The 18,194-nt window shown below is 38.5% G+C and overlaps 1 protein-coding gene across 3 annotated transcripts in view; it reads right to left on the reverse strand.

Annotated features, from left to right (window-relative positions):
- Positions 1–1,102: 1,102 nt before the first annotated feature.
- Positions 1,103–18,194, reverse strand: part of LOC108255411 (zinc metalloproteinase-disintegrin-like crotastatin) — a 109,825-nt gene continuing 92,733 nt past the window's right edge. Inside the window, exons 1-21 of one of the 3 annotated variants that reach the window (XM_017451349.3) lie at positions 14,967–15,249; positions 12,584–12,651; positions 12,385–12,461; positions 11,464–11,542; positions 11,223–11,299; positions 9,861–10,047; positions 9,523–9,585; positions 8,631–8,702; positions 7,908–8,077; positions 7,707–7,788; positions 7,487–7,617; positions 7,036–7,213; positions 6,393–6,482; positions 5,878–6,073; positions 5,688–5,793; positions 5,385–5,541; positions 5,228–5,308; positions 4,622–4,715; positions 3,681–3,780; positions 3,016–3,062; positions 1,103–2,723 (exon numbers count right to left, since the gene is read on the reverse strand). In XM_017451349.3, the coding sequence (XP_017306838.1) occupies positions 3,044–3,062; positions 3,681–3,780; positions 4,622–4,715; positions 5,228–5,308; positions 5,385–5,541; positions 5,688–5,793; positions 5,878–6,073; positions 6,393–6,482; positions 7,036–7,213; positions 7,487–7,617; positions 7,707–7,788; positions 7,908–8,077; positions 8,631–8,702; positions 9,523–9,585; positions 9,861–10,047; positions 11,223–11,299; positions 11,464–11,542; positions 12,385–12,461; positions 12,584–12,651; positions 14,967–15,027 (2,088 nt within the window). In that variant the 5' untranslated portion in view covers positions 15,028–15,249 and the 3' untranslated portion in view covers positions 1,103–2,723; positions 3,016–3,043. Of the gene's footprint in view, positions 2,724–3,015; positions 3,063–3,680; positions 3,781–4,621; positions 4,716–5,227; positions 5,309–5,384; positions 5,542–5,687; positions 5,794–5,877; positions 6,074–6,392; positions 6,483–7,035; positions 7,214–7,486; positions 7,618–7,706; positions 7,789–7,907; positions 8,078–8,630; positions 8,703–9,522; positions 9,586–9,860; positions 10,048–11,222; positions 11,300–11,463; positions 11,543–12,384; positions 12,462–12,583; positions 12,652–14,966; positions 15,250–18,194 lie in introns of those variants that run through there. The other 2 variants (XM_053674646.1, XM_053674647.1) reach the window with 2 other exon arrangements.

Genomic DNA, 18,194 nt, shown 5'->3' on the forward strand with positions numbered 1-18,194 from the left:
AATATTATATGTTACTCTAAATGGATAATAAATACAAATACATAATAAATAAGAACCTTTTAATTGTTGGCAAACTGGTGTAGTACAAGAGGAATAAAACGCTTCAGGATGCGCTGTTATAGGACAATAATCAACGTCAGGGTGTTTTATTCCTTACTTGGCACTTGCATAGGTGAGAGATGTACTAAGGATGAAAAACAAATTGACATTACTGATTAAATACTCAGTCACAGTGAGACATTTCCTCTGTGATCCGACATGAGTACAACCAAGTCACAGGGAATGTTTGCTGTGTGTAAATACTGCACGTGCCTCCTGTTTGAGGTAACTTAACAATGTGACTCATCTATTTTTAGCGAGTGAAACAAGAACTGTTGATTTCTCTACCATTCCTGAAACAAATCAATGTTTAAAAATGCCATTTTGTTTCTTGCCTGATGGCCAGTCCTGTTTAAGCCTAGCTTAGCTTATGCTAAATTCGATTACAACATTTTACCAGACATTCTTGCCTCTTCATGGAAGTTCCTCAGTTTCAGCTTGATGTGTTGTGGGTTATTTATGACTCATGTGTATGATGGTCTTGTTCATCCTTAGTAAAATCACAGTGTGCAGCTGCTTCCTCCTCATGCAGTCTGTGAAATGTGCAAATGTTTGGTCCTACCATGTTGCATGGGAAAGTGCTAAAAGTTTCTACTAAATGTTTCCCACAGTTCACCATCAAATAGAACCAACCAATCTAGTCCAGTTTATTACATTTTTTTAAAAAAAAGAGTCTGAAAACCAGTGTAAGATCTGGACAAGACTTCTAAAGCTTAGAATGTTTCTAGGAGCACAGTGGCTGCTATAATTGTGGTACTGAGTTTGACCTCTTCCCAGTGGTCAAACTCAGTACCCGGGCCAGGCCAGAAAGTTCTTGGTGACCAAGTAGCTAAAGGCCAATCTACTACAGCTTCAGAAGTTCTCAGCAGAGATGGGAGAATCTTCATGGTAGAGTGGTCAAATGGAGGTCACTCCTGATATGGCAGACACTTAAAGGACCAATGAGACAAAAAAAATAACTTACTAAATACATATCTTTTCATTTTTTTTATTTGGGGTCTGAACACTTTACAAACCCACTGTACATGCAGCTAAACAGGACCTTCAGCTGTTTAGGATGCATGCGAAAATCAACTGCATATAGCTTCCACTAAAAACATACCATTAAAATTTCCCATATATAGTAGACTGTATAGGGCAACATGCTGTATTGTGTCACTGACTGTCACATCTTTGAAGTCAAGCCCCAGTCATTAAATTCCACACCACATTCAACCATATGAGCTGAAAAATATAGCAAACTATGCTGCCCTCTAGTGTCAAACCTGCAGCATGACCTACAGCATCACCAGCAAGATGGCCAGTGTTTTTAGTTTTCTGAACTTATTCAGTAGAAACAGTTTCCCTTGGAGCCCATAAAGTTGCCATAAAACAGCAACTTTCATAGAATGAAGTGATTTATAATTTGAATATACAATATAGAATATAGAATATATAATATAACTGATTGAAAAACAAAAGTAAATGTGTTTGTATGGAGACAAAAAAAGAAACGAGAAGGAAGAAAGAGCGAGAGAGAGACAGAGAGATTATTTGGTTTGCTTGTTGTCTGGGTTGGCTTGGCTTGTGTTGGTTTTGTTTAGTTTGGGTTGGTATAGTTGGCTTGGGTTGGTTCTTTTAAGTTTGTTAGTTTGGATTGGTTTGCAGGGATGGTTGAGTTGGAGGGTTTGCTGGGTTGGTTGTTTGGTTTGGGTTAGTTTGGTTGGTTGGTTTGCTTGTTTGATTTGGTTGGATTGGGTTTGTTTGATTGGATTGGTTGGCTTGGGCTGGTTTAATTGGGTTGTTTTGGGTGGTTTGCTGTTTAAGTTGGTTATGTTTGGGTTTGTATTGGTTTGTTTGTATTCATTCGGTTAGTTGGGAATTGGTTTGTTTGGTGGGTTGTTTACACTGTTTATTGGTCTTTTGCTTTTTTTTTTTTTGCTTGGTTGATCTGTTTGGCTGGTTTGTTTCATTGGTTGGATTGACTGATTTAGGTTGATGTGTTAGATTTGCTTGGGTTGGTTGCTTTATGTTGGTTTGGTTGTTTGGGATGGTTGAGTTGGTTGGTTGTTGATTTTATCCATTGGTTGATTTGTTTGTAGTTTCAATTGTTGGACGAGCTGGTTTGTGATGTTTGAGATGGTTCAAGATTCAAGAACGTAATAATGCTGTGATGCACTTTTTAATTTTTTTTTAAAAGACAGTGCACACAATGTGTGTATTTATATTACCTGTGCATAATTGAAGAGGCCAACAGAGACTACTTTTGTTTGAGAAAACTGAAGAACCTCCCTTGTGCCAAATTATCCTCACTATCTAAATATCAAGTGCTTTGTCTTTATAACCAGCCATGGCTCTACAGGTCTACCATTTTGCACAGCTGATCCAGTAGTTTGAGGTCTTGTACAAAGTAATGCAATGCTGGATGTAGTCAAGTAGAAACAGATTACAGTTCAAACCAAACTTTGCAGCAAGGTAGATCTCACAGAGTTAACCAATCATTTTACAGCATCAGTTCTCTTCAAGTACTTTTTGTGAAAACCTGTAAACAATGAAATCCTGTTTGGTGCTGGCTGCTGGTTGTGTTCTGAATGACCGTCCCACCTAGACTGGATTTCACAGTCCTGGTGAGGAGGAAAAAAAGCCTGGAATAGAACAATGTGTTAATGTAAAGATGAAATTCCTAACCAGGAATGTCATATGTTTGCTTAAACCCTTTTTTAGTCTTGGCAAATTTACCGTTGAATCCATTTATTATTTCAAATGTTTGTCATGACCAAGCAGAGTTAATGCTACTTAATAACTTAATGTTAAACATATATATATATATATATATATATATATATATATATATATATATATATATATATATATATATATATATATATATATATATATATATATATAACCCTTTCCAAAATAAATGAAAAGACTTACATTAGACGTTTACAGTAGACTTTTGAGATCAGTTGGCACTTGTTGAACTAAAAGAGAGGATTGTTATAAGCACATAGGTCTGATATCTGGTGGATAAGCATGACATTGAAATAATACAACATGTGGATAATATAAATGCTCACTAAATGAGAGAAAATGAATAGTTTTGACAAATTTCATATTTGTCATGAATGGTGTACATTGCGTTCATTCATTTTTCATTTCAAAATGAAAGTGGGAAAACAAAAGAAACTGCATGTTTTTTTGTTTTTCTTTCATCAAATTCATTTGAAACAACAACAACAACAACATTGATTTATTGTTTCTACTTGAATCACCACACAAATTTAACCTGGAAGTACAAGTAGGCTATTTTACAGGACCTTACAGATCTTATTCTGCTTTTATTTTAATTTTTTTTAAAGAATTATTTTAAGAATATATTTTTAAATTGCAGCAGGAAATGAAAGAAAGATGAGAGCTTTTTGTAATATTTATTGTTTTAAAGCCAAAAACCATTTAAGCATCTCGTTTGCATATAGTTGAAATGAAAAACAAGTGATCACAACATACATGATTAGTCATTATTGGTTTGTTCTTAACTGACAGTTAACATACGTACATGTGTTGTGTGCGCACATGCAGAAAGCTGTATTCCTGCTTACCTGCTTTGATTCTTCCTACATTTGATGCAATAGATGGCCACCCCGACTACAACAGACCCCAACAGGATAAAGATGGCCACAGCAATGCCTATCTGCATACCTAAAATGCAAAGAGTGGAAGGTGCAGTGTTATTCCTGAGGTCTGCATTTCAATCTCTCATTTATAAACTCAAACACCAGGTCACTTAAAAAATATGGGTGTATCTGGGACTGGGAATTACCAAGTTTGGTATCTGGAGTTAGGAGTCATTGGTGTCTTTGATGCTACGAATAAATTTTGGTAGTTATTTAGAAATAGTTTGGTGGGTTAGTTTGGACTAGGAACTGTTTTTTTTTATTTATTTTTTTTTTTTTAAGAACTAGGAAGTACAAGGAGTATCTGGGATTGGAGGCTACAAGTTTATGATTTAGTCCAAAATCAAAAATGTTTGGTTGATGGTTTCTGGAACTAGGAACTATATGTGTGTACCTGGGACTGGGGAATTCTGTAAGCAGATATCTGGAATTTCATGTGAAATAAGATCTTGGAACTACTGTTATATGATACACTATATGTCCAAAAGTACTGTATATAGACACCTAACACATATGCGGGTTTCCCCCAAACTGCTGACAACACAATTATATAGAATGTCTTTTTATGCTGTAATATTATAATTCCCCTTTAATGGAACTAAGAGGCACAAACTTGTTCCACCATAAATAAATAAATAAATAAATAAACAAATAAATAAATAAATCTGTCAGATGTTCAGCAAGCATATATGGGTGTGAGTGTATATAGAACTAGGAAATATAAGTATAATCTGTGACTGGGAACTACTGTTACATGATATCTAAAACTAGGAACTATATCTGAGACTAGGATTGGGCCTAGGGAAATATGTAGGTGAGTAAAATAAATAAAAAAAATGAATAAAAACAACCAAACAAACAGGTACCTATATCTGTTGACTCAGACCTGTTGACTGCCATCACACAGTAAGGTGGAAGCCAGTTAGGTGCGCAAGTGCACTGCAGCTTATGATTACACACCTGTAGGACACACGATTGAGCTCGGATCAATCTTTTTCATCACAACTGTCCACTTTGTTCCTTTACCTGTTCTTCCATGGCACCTCTAGGCGTCCATCAATGTACGTTTAGCACGCGGTTACATTATACGCCATACACAAAGTCACGACAAGCATGCTTAATGAGCATTTCATACACCGAGATGTATTTGAGAGAATATGGATAATTCACAGAGTTAGCCTATTGGCTCATCTTATCGGTTGCACTGTGAAAAGGTCAGTGTAAACGGGATCAAGATGAATGAGAGTGACGGTTGAGCGCCAAGACGCTGTTGAAAAATCTCAACCGAAATTCAACACAAGAAAGATCGGTCAACCTCCGTGCCATGATACTCCATCCCTGAGATTTTAATAATAATACGAACGTGGTGTAACCTGATTATAAATACAAGGAACTTTCTTGTTATAAATTCTGGCATACCTTTTGAACTCACAGACTCTGAATGTGGTGTACATGTCATGCTGAAAACTTACCCTATTGCCTTTGCAGTTAGCTATGCAGTTGGCTGTGTTGTAGACGACGTCTAAACTCACGCACTGGTTCTTACTACACACCTGAAAGAGATTCCTCCAAAGATAAATTTAGATTCATTTGTAGTACTTGGTCTTCATGCTCTGAATGAGATCTTACCTTCCCCTCACCACACTTAGTTCCTGTGTCCACTTGACCAAAATCTCTGGTGCTGTCGCTGTAGAAAGTGGCTTTACAGGTGTTGAACGTGACGAACCTGCCATAGATTGGGTTGGTCTGGCCTTTGTCACAGAAAAGCTTCCCACACATTACATCCCTAGGAGATCAAATGTGTTTAGGAGAATTCCTCAACTATTTAGGATTTAATATTTGAACTTCCATTGCGAAATGAACTTTTATATGAATAACAGCAAGTTGCTTTGAAGGTATGACAATGCTACAATGTGTTGGTCTTGGACTCACTGTTTCTGGCACCCTATATACTGGTCATTGCTGGGTCGTGTACAGTAAGCATAGTACATTCCCCTTGTGTTCTGGTTGTAGCAGGAATCAACCCCTACCACGGCACCTGAGAAAAAACAAAAGCACTTGCTTACAAGCACAAACGAGTATTAATTCATTATTAATGGTTTGTTAAATGCCGATTATGTACCTGAACCCCACATTTTGATGCACTGGTCATCCCGTTTTGGGCACTGGCCATTGTAGCAGTAGCCAGTGCTGTTCTTGCACGGCAAACCGTTCATGGCGAAGACGTCTTCGGGGCACGAGCTTGAATATCCCGTGCAATATTCAGGCAGGTCACACTCATCACGCATGGGACGACACATCTGGGTGGCAGCAGCGATCTGCCCAGCAAGATAAGGAGTTTAAGAGATAACGGGATGACTGAAATATTTGGATGTGAAGTCTGCTTTACTTGTGTTTTGCCTGGCTTTCGTTCAAGACAGTTGTTTAAATTGGCAATGCTTGCGATTCAAAAGCCAGTTTCAGTCTGTGTGGCAGAGGAATGTAATGACTGCTTGAATCTGATTGGTCAGAAGGTACAAACATTTAATCATTATTTATCATTCAGTATTTCCCAAACTTTCCCAGTCCTGGTCCTGGATTTCGCCTGTTCTACACATTGCTAACACAAATTTTAGTGAATTATTAGGACTTTCTTACCTTACAGTTCTGACAACACTCTCCATCTGCACACACTGAGCCCTTTGTGAGTGTGCACGTGGCGGCATTGCAGCACGGGTTGGTGCATTCCTGCACACACACACAATTTTCAAATGATAACACAACATACATTCTAACACACCGAGTTAATAGCTGTATTTTTGTTCACTACCGATATCAGTACAGTCATCTGTGTGATATTTAAGCAATATCGCATGAGCAAGTGGGCGGTTATCCTGAATGTGTGCATGGCTGTGATTCGGCCATATAGCTAATCATTACCGATGACCATTCAGCATAACCACACAATTCTGAGTGCGATATTACTTTTCTACAACAGTTCTATAAACAAGAACATAATCGAGTAAGTGACATTATCGACACAAAATGGACAAAAGGTTCTGTTTATTTTTGTTCTAATTGGTGTCCCTTCTTTCCTGTTCATCTTCACATGATGAGCGTTCATATTTTAAGTCAAAAGTTATATGTGTGAAAATATGTATCGTTTGTCATGTCCACTGATGATGTCGCTAACGCTACTGTAGTAACGGATTTGAACCAATCAAATTAGTTTGACCAATCAAATTAGAGGACCGGAACTAACTGTTGTATCATTTTAGATCATTAACAAGTTCTGATTTACATTCACAGGCCCGCAGTCGCATAATTCTCCAGTCTCTTGGAAGCCATTGCCGCACACTGCAGGCTGGAGGACGTCTTTGGCTTGGGGTTTATTGAGGAGACACTCAGGGTTCCGTGAGTTCAGGAACCGCTCGTAGTCGGTCAGGCTGCAACTGCTGAAGAGTTGTGGGATGTTGTAGCTACAAAACGATAAGTACAAATCGATAAGTACAGGCATGTTTTGAATTGAATAAATACCCAAGTTTGATTCATTCATAATGTCATATCTAGTACTGTACACTGTATATTGAATGCATTTCCACAGTTGTTGGGTGTGTTCAGAGTTGCGTCCAAAAGTTACATCAATACTTATAAAATAGCACTTGATGCAGCACATCCACGGCACATTACATGCTCATGTCTTTGATTAAGAAGCGTCTCCTATGATGGGGTCTAGGTTTCTTGCATTATACCTCAGAGAGGCAATCATGATGCAGCTGGCCCCGGCACATGCACACGAGCTGTTATCGTGGTTCATACCCAGGTTATGTCCAATCTCATGTGCTAAGGTGGCACCTACAGCTATGGCTCGTGTACCATGGTCCTGAGAGGTGCAATAGAAGACACGGACTCTTATTATATGATCCAGTTTGTCAGTTAATGTTTATGAAGTATATCTCTTCTTTTTGGTACCTTGATGACTCCGGTAGACAAGTCCGTGCACAGGCTGCTATCGTAAGCCAGGCCCACAGTCAACTCGTCAAAGTCGATTTCACTGAAATATCGACAGAACCAACACTTTTTAAATTCAGCATCATTTGCATAGTTTAGTTCTCTAAATTAGTTCTGTCAAAAAAACAAAAACAAAGCTTGATTAGTCATTTTCACACTAACGTGATCAGATGTGCGTTGTCGTGCTGCTTCTTCTTCATCAGAACGCCATTTCTCCACTTAGTAAACGCATTCAGCGTCTCACCAGCTGACGTATTCACTGCTATCTTATCAGAATCTGTCCAAATTTCCAGACTGACCAGAGCAATAAAAGTGTTCAATGGTTTATACACCTGCCAAAAAAATTTAAATGAAAAATTAAACTGTTAAATGGATGAATATCTTCATAACTTTGCAGAAATATTTAAAACAATTCATGAAAATCTTCCCAGTAGTTAACAAAAGCCAGTTTTAGTCTGGGTGGCAGAAAATGTGATAAATACTTGAATCTTATTGGTCAGAAGGTTTGATTAATCTTCTCTAACAGCAGCTCGGACTGTAGTGCAGCTGCGAATCACATTAGAACAAATTTGTTACCATTTTAAATGGGAACAACTTATACAGGGACTCATATGGTGGACACTCTATTGAAATTATTTAAAAAGTGTGTAATTATTCACAGTCTCCATTTCTTGAGGACTTTCCCCACATGGGAAAGTCCTCAAGACAGAGGAGTTTTCACTTTTCATTTTCTCTGTAACAAGCTGAATTGAGGCTGGTAAAGGAAACAGTAATTCACACTGATACTTTACAGTGTACTCTTGGAATAACATCTTAGAAGATGCAACCTTTATTGTCACATCAGTGTTTTATTGAATTGACTTAAACATGAGGACCGAGACTCACGATGTTAACGAAGTTGAGAATATCGAAGATCTTCACTCTCACTTTGGTGATGTTCTTGTCCATCTTCACATACTGTGTGTGAGAGCATATCAAACATGTGGTTAGTCAGAGATTTGTTTCGGTAAAGACAAAATGATACCCTTTTTGAAACTTATTTTCCTCACTCTTGTCGTTACATGCGCTTTCGTATTAGCTTCACTGTGTTTACTGTATAATTAGTTGCATCTGTTCCTAAACATTTTACTGATATGGTTTAAGATGAATAAGTAAGTCAAGATGGGAGTGCAATGTAGTTGGCTTGATGCTTCATGCTTATATGCAATGAGGTAAGATTTGACACAATTAGCATCATTGGAACTGGGGCTATAAAATCACTGGGCCAACCTAGCTAAAGTGATACCTGCTACTATACTAAATTGGTAAATGTTATTTAAACCAAAATTATGGCTTAATCTGTGTGAGAAACTATTCATCAGGAATTCTGTTTCGTATTGGTTTCGTGTCATTTGCTTAAATTTGTTTACATTGCCATGTAGTTTTGTTTCTGTTGTAGTCCTGACTCCGCTTCTGTCCTATCATTGGTGAGTTACCTCATAGTGTCCATCTGTTCTGTGTTTGGTTTTTAGGCTGCCTACTGTATTTATACCCTGATGCAGCTTTGTCACATCATCTATCTAGCGGTTCTAGCAACTATCTAGTTCCAGTTCCATGTGTATTATTTCCTGGTTTCCCCATCTTATGATTATGAACCATTGCTGTCTGCATTACTCTTGGACATCTGGCAAAATTTCATGAATTGCCCTTAATAAAGCACACATTGAGTGTTCACATTTGTATCCCGTCATCATTCATGCATGGAACAGTACAATTCATGTGTCTGTTGATTACGTACCATTCTGTTGTCCACTACAAGGATGACTTCATTGTATTTCTTTTGCAGGAGCATTAATTGCCCCTAAGAAGAAGGAAAAGAAAGAAGAGAAACACATACGTTTTTGTAAATATGTATTACCACCATCAGTAAACCAATAATTATTAGGTTCCATGTCTGGAGTCTATTAGCCATAGTTCAGTTTTGGGTCTTCCTCAATTTCTGATTCTTGGTACATCATGTTATTTTGAATATGAAAGTTACGGCTTGGGTATTAAGATGATGGTTTGCCTGAGATCTAGTTTCAAACATCAAACTGAGGAACAGAACATCTCTAAATGGTAGCTGATCTCACTTACTGACATGCGAGCTTTAGATTTGCCAGGGGAAGAGCCTTCAGGAATAGGGTGCCGGGTCTTGTTGGTGACTCCACATACATAAGGAGAACCAGTCACATCTTCGTACTTCATCACTGCATGGTCACCATCAGTGTCTTCAGACAAAGGCTCGATAATAAACCTCTGTTCTGCTGTCTGGAAATAACCCCTGAAATGAATAAAAACATTGGCGATCTTTGGAGAAAGATCAGTGGAGTGCACCATCCATTGTCTTCTCCTGGCCACAAATTTAGCTTCTTGTGGCCATGAATTATTATATTAAGGCCACAAGTTATGTATTTCTTTATTCTTCTTCCTCCAAACATACCACTGATCCATCATGCCAAAAAGTTCCACAGAACAAAAACTCAAAACTTTTGTGGCTTATTTATATGATTTTGAGCGACTTTTCTTGTGCTTTTGGGTCAGTATTGGTGAATGTCTTGGAGTTCTGGCATGGAAACCTTCTGTGTTTAGTATATGCCTTACTGTGCTCACTGAAACCTCAGTGCCTGTTACACCAAGTCTTGCTGCAGGTCTTTTGCAGTCACTTGAAGGTTTTTCACAACCTGCCTTCTCAGAAATCTGCTTGCAGCCGTTGATAGCTTCCTTTTCTGCCCCATCCAGGTATTTCATGAAGTTTCTACCCCTAGCCAGTTCAGGTATTTCATAAACTTTCTACCCCTAGCCAGTTCAGGTATTTCATGAATTTTCTGCCTCTAGCCAATTCAGGTATTTCAAAAACTTTCTACCCCTAGCAAGTTCAGGTATTTCATGTGTTCCAGCTCAAGCACACCTGATGAAAATAATTGAAGCCCTTGATTAGTTAAATCGGGTGTGCTTGAGACAACATCTGTTTCGCACATTTGTGCTGTTGTGAGGGATTCTATTCAGGGGGTTGAATAATTTTGAAACTGGAGAGATCAATAGGTTAATGGGCATCCCCTGATTCATATCCTTTACCTAGGATAGAAGACTATATAGACAATGTTGGTTTAGCTCATTTTGTGTCAAAGTTGGATTTTCTTAAGGGTTACTGGCAAGTACCACTGACTACTCATACATCGGATAGTTCTGCTTTTGTCGTGCCTGATAGTTTCCAACAGTACAAATAATTATGCCATTTGGTCCTACGAGCTTCCAGCAACTAGTTAACAACGTGTTGTCAGATATTCCAAACTGCTCAGCATATTTAGATGACCTTGATATTAAGCCTCATGTGGGAACATAACACCTCAATATATTAATTTGTGGCCACACCCTGTTAAAAAAAATAAACAGCATATCATCTCAAAAGCTCTGCAAAAAGCTTTTAACACAGCAGTGAGAAGTTATTGGCTGTACCGCAATCCATCACAGGTGCTCACGCTGACCACTGAGTTCCAGTCATTCATGATCTTTCCCTGGTAGTAGCAGAGATCCTAAAAAAAAAAAAAAAAAAAAAAAAACCCTTTAAAAACAATTATTTCTGCCAAATTACTCAGTCTACATCATTCTTTTGACAGAAATTGTAGTTGGATTATAAATGAATCTCCATCTGAGGACCACGTGAAACTGAATTAAAGGCCAATGAGTATCCACCTACCATTTCCTCAGGTTTAGTCACGACAGGAGTTCCATTGTTCAAATAATGAGTCTCGGTGTAGTCCTCAGTTATAAATTCACTGCAGAACCCAAACACAGATATAAGATCAACAAGAAAGAACATTTCCCCCATAATTTATTCAAATTAGAATTACACTTTACACACACAGCCTTTCCAAAAAGCCTAAAATATGCATTTTTCACTGATTTTGAATGAGCGACTTCATCAATAATTATTCCTCTAGAGTTCTTGATTAGCAAATAAACTGAATCTTTAGTCTGGTGAGCAGAGTTGTGTGGTTAAACCGCAGTGCAAATCGCAAGCCAAAGATTAATTATCATTGATGTTTATTTGAATTACACCCTTGCAGAGCAGGTCTGCTTTGGGAAAAATAGAAGCATACATGTTTCATTCTCACTGCCTTGCATTGATGTGGCTGTCCATTTGAAGTCCAACCTAAAATAAAACAATGAACCAATGGAAAATGCTGGAGGTCGGGCTGTTTTACAGTCCATGCCAATGCTTGCACTTTTAGCTTTGGATGAGTGACTAATTTAAAAAATAATCTGGGGATTTTTGTGTGCGATGTAACAAAAATAAATACATTTGCAATGATGGATGAATGAGACGATGGCAAGCATTAACAATCTGGTTTCCACCATCTTTATTCGGCATCTCATAAAATAGCACTTGATCCAGTACATCCTATTACTTACATTGCATTTTATTGATTTTTATATTTGTACTCAACTTCATGAAGCCATGTGATACTAAATCATGGTCATGAAATGTGCACAGGATAATAATATCTGCATTTAATTTGGTATTTTGACATCCATTCGATGCAATCTCCTTCAAAGAAAGCATGCCTGTGGTTGGAAAGATGGTTAGGGTGTCAGAAATGAGAATAGGAAAGCTTACGTGTTTTTTACTAGATGCATTTCAATTCGTTTGCCACCAAGAGTCATGGCATATTTCACTCTATCAGGCCTGGTGGACTGGGTGGGGGGAAAAAAAGAATGAATTCTCTTTTAAGTGAATAATTACATATATCATAAGTAATATTCATGACCGATTCCTAGGAGAGATTCCCAAAGTCATATCATCCACAGACTCTTACCTCTAAAGCTTTTTTAGGAAGATCATGAAGTCTGATTGGTCGAACCACCTCGTAGATTTCTAGTCCATCTAATGCACAAGAACCCGAAGTCAGAAAATTGAATTTCAGTTAATGATTGTGGTAATACAGATGTGTTTTAGAGGAGGATGGTTCCAAAAAAACTCGAATTCAGCTTTGTCTAGAGGATTCCAACAGAACTGTGACTTAATGACTTCTCACATCCTGTATATTGAAATATGATTTAGTACATTCATTTATTCATTCATTTATTCATCCATCCATTCCTCTTCAGTGTGGTGGTCGTGGTGAATCTCAGGAACTCTGTGCATGAGGTAGAAATACACCATTGATGGAACACAATAAATTCCAGTTAATCCTATTACCTTTTACTAACATGCCATGTATTCATACTATAAATATGTATAAATGTAATTCTATATATTGTAACCAAGATGTCATCCAAGTGTTTTCACATTAATCCTGACTTTGTAAGATTCATCCAAATCTAATGCCTCTAGCCTGTCAGCCAGAGGTTGCTTTCAAGGTTTCTTCTTCGTGTCTTCATTGTCTTTAGAACCCTCTTCCCAGAACTATCAAAAGCCATCGGAGTGCTCAGAATGTTTAAAGACATTTGGACAAACACATATGCGTTTATTCTCCTTGCGTCAAATTATACGGTGCTAGACAAAATGACTACCATTCACTCGTGTTAGCTGCTAATCTGGAAGAAATGTTATGTATCTGAATCTTTATGAATTTTAATTGCGTACCCCTGTTCTCAAAGATTGCTAAACATATTTGCATCACGATGATCATGGCTGGTGTGTTACATAGTGATTCATCCCATATTCAACAATATGAACTGATACACTTCCAAAATAGTGGTGTGTGTGTCATATTGAGACCTCTGGACATCAGCATTGTTTCTGTGGTTTTCTGTCTCAGTAACCCTAATCCGGCAGGTAACACGGTATTTCTGCACTTTTTGAAGATGAATGAATGATGAATGAAGGAAGTTCAGACACTGCAATTTCTTGACTGCTTTTAAGAATGGCTCCTTTTGGTGTTATGGAGGTGGAGTCTAATAGTTCATTTTGAAGCCTGACAATCCCAAGAATTAACAGTGCAGTTGTGAAACCTGGCCAACAGACATCTTGTTCCAAGTGTCTTGAAAGCTGTTGGTGTTTCAGCTCTTACCGTGCGCTATCGCAATTATTAATATTGATGTGTGAAGTGGATTTTCCATGTCAAACTTTGTGCAGTACTCTTTAAATAGGTTTTATAGTTAGTCCAGAGTCATGTGTGTATTTGGCCTAAACTCTGCTCATGTTCTCAGCTTTTGAGGGGTTGTATTAGAAGGATTTCCATTGGTATGACTATTGACATTGCTCTTCCAGAGGATTTTACGTGCCCCATCACGGTCAAATCTGTATTTTAACCCTTGACTTGTCTATTAGTTAAAACAAGTGCCTCTACGACCACTGGTCATAGTGGTCTCTCATGACCACTGGTTTTGGAGTTAGATGGTCAAGATGATCAGACTTGTAAATCATTAACAGTCCAATTGAATCCAGAATACCTGTTAAGTATCGCTGTTATGAAGCGAGAAGTGCTTGTACTTCAAGTCCAACAAGTTTTGCCGATCCATCTTTTGGACTTTTTTGCTTCTGTGTTGTATTTAACTGTCTTTCTACGAGTATTCCCCTCAGTGATCGCGTATTGTGATGAAATTGCCTTTATGTCGTGTTCAGCTTTACACAACCTAACTACTCCAATATTTAGGCTAATTATCTGAATATGTACAATACAATTCCAGCTCTTTTTTTTTTTTTTTTTTTTTGGATCCATAGGGTTCTTATTTGTAAACTTTCCACTTGTTTTTATAATACTGATGGTTGGATTAAAGCCTTTCAATTCAAGTGGCCAGTCAAATAGAACTCAAAGCAAATATAATAACTGTTTTGGCACAATTTTCACCACTGTAACTGAATGCAAACAATAAAAAATATGCTCATCAGACCCCACTGATCTACAGAAACGAGCAGGAATGAATGTGCACACCTCCTATACGACTCCTTGTATGCTGTTATATACTAAACACGCAGGCATTTTTGTTTCTGATTCATTTATCATAAATTCACTTGTTTTATAGAAGGGCTTACAGACATATAAAAATATGTTTTGCTGCACTTGCACATAAGGAGAACTTACATCATAGGTGTTACTGCCTGTATCGACTTCATAGATATTTAAACCTTTTGAATCCACTAATGAGCTAAAAACACTCTCAACCAGCTCTAAACAGCAAAAAACAAACAAACATTTAAACGCAAAATATACATAAAATCATTGCAAATCGATCACTCAATATTTAATATCTCACCTGAGTGGATGGATGACACCAAAATCATGAGGATCCACATCAGGAGATGGTGAGCTGCCATCCTCAGCAGTCTTACATCTGCTCTGAAAAGAATACTATCTGAGCCTGGCCACTTCCACACAAAAAGAGGAATGAGTAACACGCCTCCAACGGCGCGAGATGTACTGAAGATCTATTGTGACAGATCTACTGTTAGCCCAACGTAAACACAGTGAGACAACAGTGATTGTCCTCGACCAGCAGAATCAAGCTAACTAGCTGTTGAGTTGAATGAGGTGTCTTTGTCAGTGAAACTGTGCTGTTACCAGTACTCCAGCCCCAGAAGAGTCTTCCCCTCAGTGATGGCTTATTCTGATGTGTTCACCAAATCAGTTGGAATATTTAATGATATAGCTCATTTTAGCTGGCAGGGATGCCTTTGACCGCAATAGAAATTCCATGGACTTGCATGAGCACATTTATATATACAGTGCATCCGGAAAGTATTCACAGCGCTTCACTTTTCCCACATTTTGTTATGTTACAGCGTTATTCCAAAATGGATTAAATTCATTATTTTCCTCAAAATTCTACAAACAACACCCCATAATGACAACGTGAAAGAAGTTTGTTTGAAATCTTTGCAAATTTATTAAAAATAAAAAAACAAAAAAAGCACATGTACATAAGTATTCACAGACTTTGCTCAATACTTTATTGAAGCACCTTTGGCACCAATTACAGCCTCAAGTCTTTTTGAGAATGATGCTACAAGCTTGGCACACCTATTTTTGGGCAGTTTCTCCCATTTTTCTTTGCAGGACCTCTCAAGCTCCATCAGGTTGGATGGGGAGCGTCGGTGCACAGCCATTTTCAGATCTCTCCAGAGATGTTCAATCGGGTTCGAGTCTGGGCTCTGGCTGGGCCACTCAAGGACATTCACAGAGTTGTCCTGTCGCCACTCCTTTGTTATCTTGGCTGTGTGCTTAGGGTCATTGTGCTGATGGAAGATGAACCTTCGCACCAGTCTGAGGTCTAGAGCGCTCTGGAGCAGGTTTTCATCAAGGATGTCTCTGTACATTTCTGTATTCATCTTTCCCTCAATCCTGACTAGTCTCCCAGTTCCTGCTGCTGAAAAACATCCCCACAGCATGATGCTTCCACCACCATGCTTCACTGTAGGGATGGTATTGTCCAGGTGATGAGTGGTGCCTGGTTTCCTCCAGACATGACGCTTGCCATACAGGCCAAAGAGTTCAATCTTTGTCTTGGTCTGAGAGTCCTTCAGGTGCCTTTTGGAAAACTCCAGGTGGACCGTCATGTGCCTTTTACTGAGGAGTGGCTTCCGTCTGGCCACTCTACCATACAGGCCTCATTAGTGGAGTGCTGCAAAGATGGTTGTTCTTCTGGAAGGTTCTCCTCTCTCCAGAGAGACACGCTGGAGCTCTGTCAGAGTGACCATGGATTTTTTGGTCACCTCCCAGACCAAGGCCCTTCTCCCCCGATTGCTCAGTTTGGCTGGGCGGCCAGCTCTAGGAAGAGTCCTGGTGGTTCCAGACTTCTACCATTTACGGATGATGGAGGCCACTGTGCTTATTGGGACCTTCAATGCTGCAGAAATGTTTCTGTACCCTTCCCCAGATCTGACTCGATACAATCCTGTCTCGGAGGTCTACAGACAGTTCCTTGGATGTCATGGCTTGGTTTGTCCTCTGACATGCATTGTTACCTGTGGGACCTTATATAGACAGGTGTGTGCCTTTCCAAATCATGTCCAATCAACTGAATTTACCACAGGCGGACTCCAATCAAGTTGTAGAAACATCTCAAGGATGATCAGTGGAAACTGGATGCACCTGAGCTCAATTTTGAGTGTCATGGCAAAGGCTGTGAATACTTACGTAGATGTGCTTTTTTTTTGTTTGTTTTTTATTTTTAATAAATTTGCAAAGATTTCAAACAAACTTCTTTCATGTTGTCATTATGGGGTATTGTTTGTAGAATTTTGAGGGAAATAATGAATTTAATCCATTTTGAAATAAGGCTGTAACATAACAAAATATGGGAAAAGTGAAGCGCTGTGAATACTTTCCGGATGCACTGTATATATATAAATTCAAGCCACTTGAGAACCCCTGGTTTAAAGAAACAAGCAGGTATGATCTACTATCAGAGTGATTTAAAACTGTGGATGGTGTACCGTCCTTTCAGCTACTCAATGATGATGCCTAAACTGTGATAACTGGCTTATATAAGCGAACAGACTCTTGCATTTTGACGTGTTCACCCACTGCACTGTATTTTTTATTTTTTTTACAGACCTGTAAATCATTAACAGTCCAACTTGCCTCCAGAATACCTGTTAAGTATTGCTGTAATGAAGCGAGAAGTGCTTGTACTTCAAGTTCAACAAGTTTTGCTGAGCCATCTTTTGGACTTTGAGTATTCCCCTCAGTGATTGCTTATTGGGACGAAATGGAAATTGCCTTTATGCCGTGTCCACCTTTACACAACCTAACTATTCCAATATTTAGGCTTATTATCTTATAACTATCTGAATACGTACAATACAATTCCAGTTGGGTTTTTTTCGGGGGTCCATAGGGTTGTTAATTGTAAGCTATCCACTCACACTACACATGAGGTCCGAGTTGACAATATTTACCGTATAAGTCAACTTGTTTTTATAATACTGAGGTTTGGATTAAAGCCTTTCAATTCAAGTGGCCAGTCAAATAGAACTCAAAACAAATATAATAACTGTTTCATTACAATTTCCACCACTGTAACTAAATGCAAAAAAAGGTGTTCATGAATTAATATACTACATAAGCAGCTCTGATGGTAGTTCCGGCTGTAAAGCCAATCACAGCGCTTGTTCTAAAACGTTATAGATTTAGTAAATTTCTATATATAGTCTATACATTAGAAGAAAATTTCTTCATCGTCTTTCCTTTTGTCCCTTTTTCCCTTTCACACAGATGTTATTTGCTGTAGTGTTATGCACAGCTTCATATAACATATAGATTTGCGAATTGATGTCTCAGGTCTTAGAAAGACTGATATAGGGGCAGCTTGGGTTCATGTTGCTATGATGAGGGGTGGATTGGTGACTAGGCGTGTTGGCAGTTGGTGCCCTGATGATGGATTGGCATCCCATCCAAACTGTATTCCCATCTCACACCCAGTGGTCCCGGGATAGACTCCGGATCCAGCGCTACCTTGATCATGATAAAAGTCCTGAAGAAG

The sequence above is a fragment of the Ictalurus punctatus genome, chromosome 22 (assembly GCF_001660625.3).
Source record: "Ictalurus punctatus breed USDA103 chromosome 22, Coco_2.0, whole genome shotgun sequence".
Taxonomy (NCBI): Eukaryota; Metazoa; Chordata; class Actinopteri; order Siluriformes; family Ictaluridae; genus Ictalurus; species Ictalurus punctatus.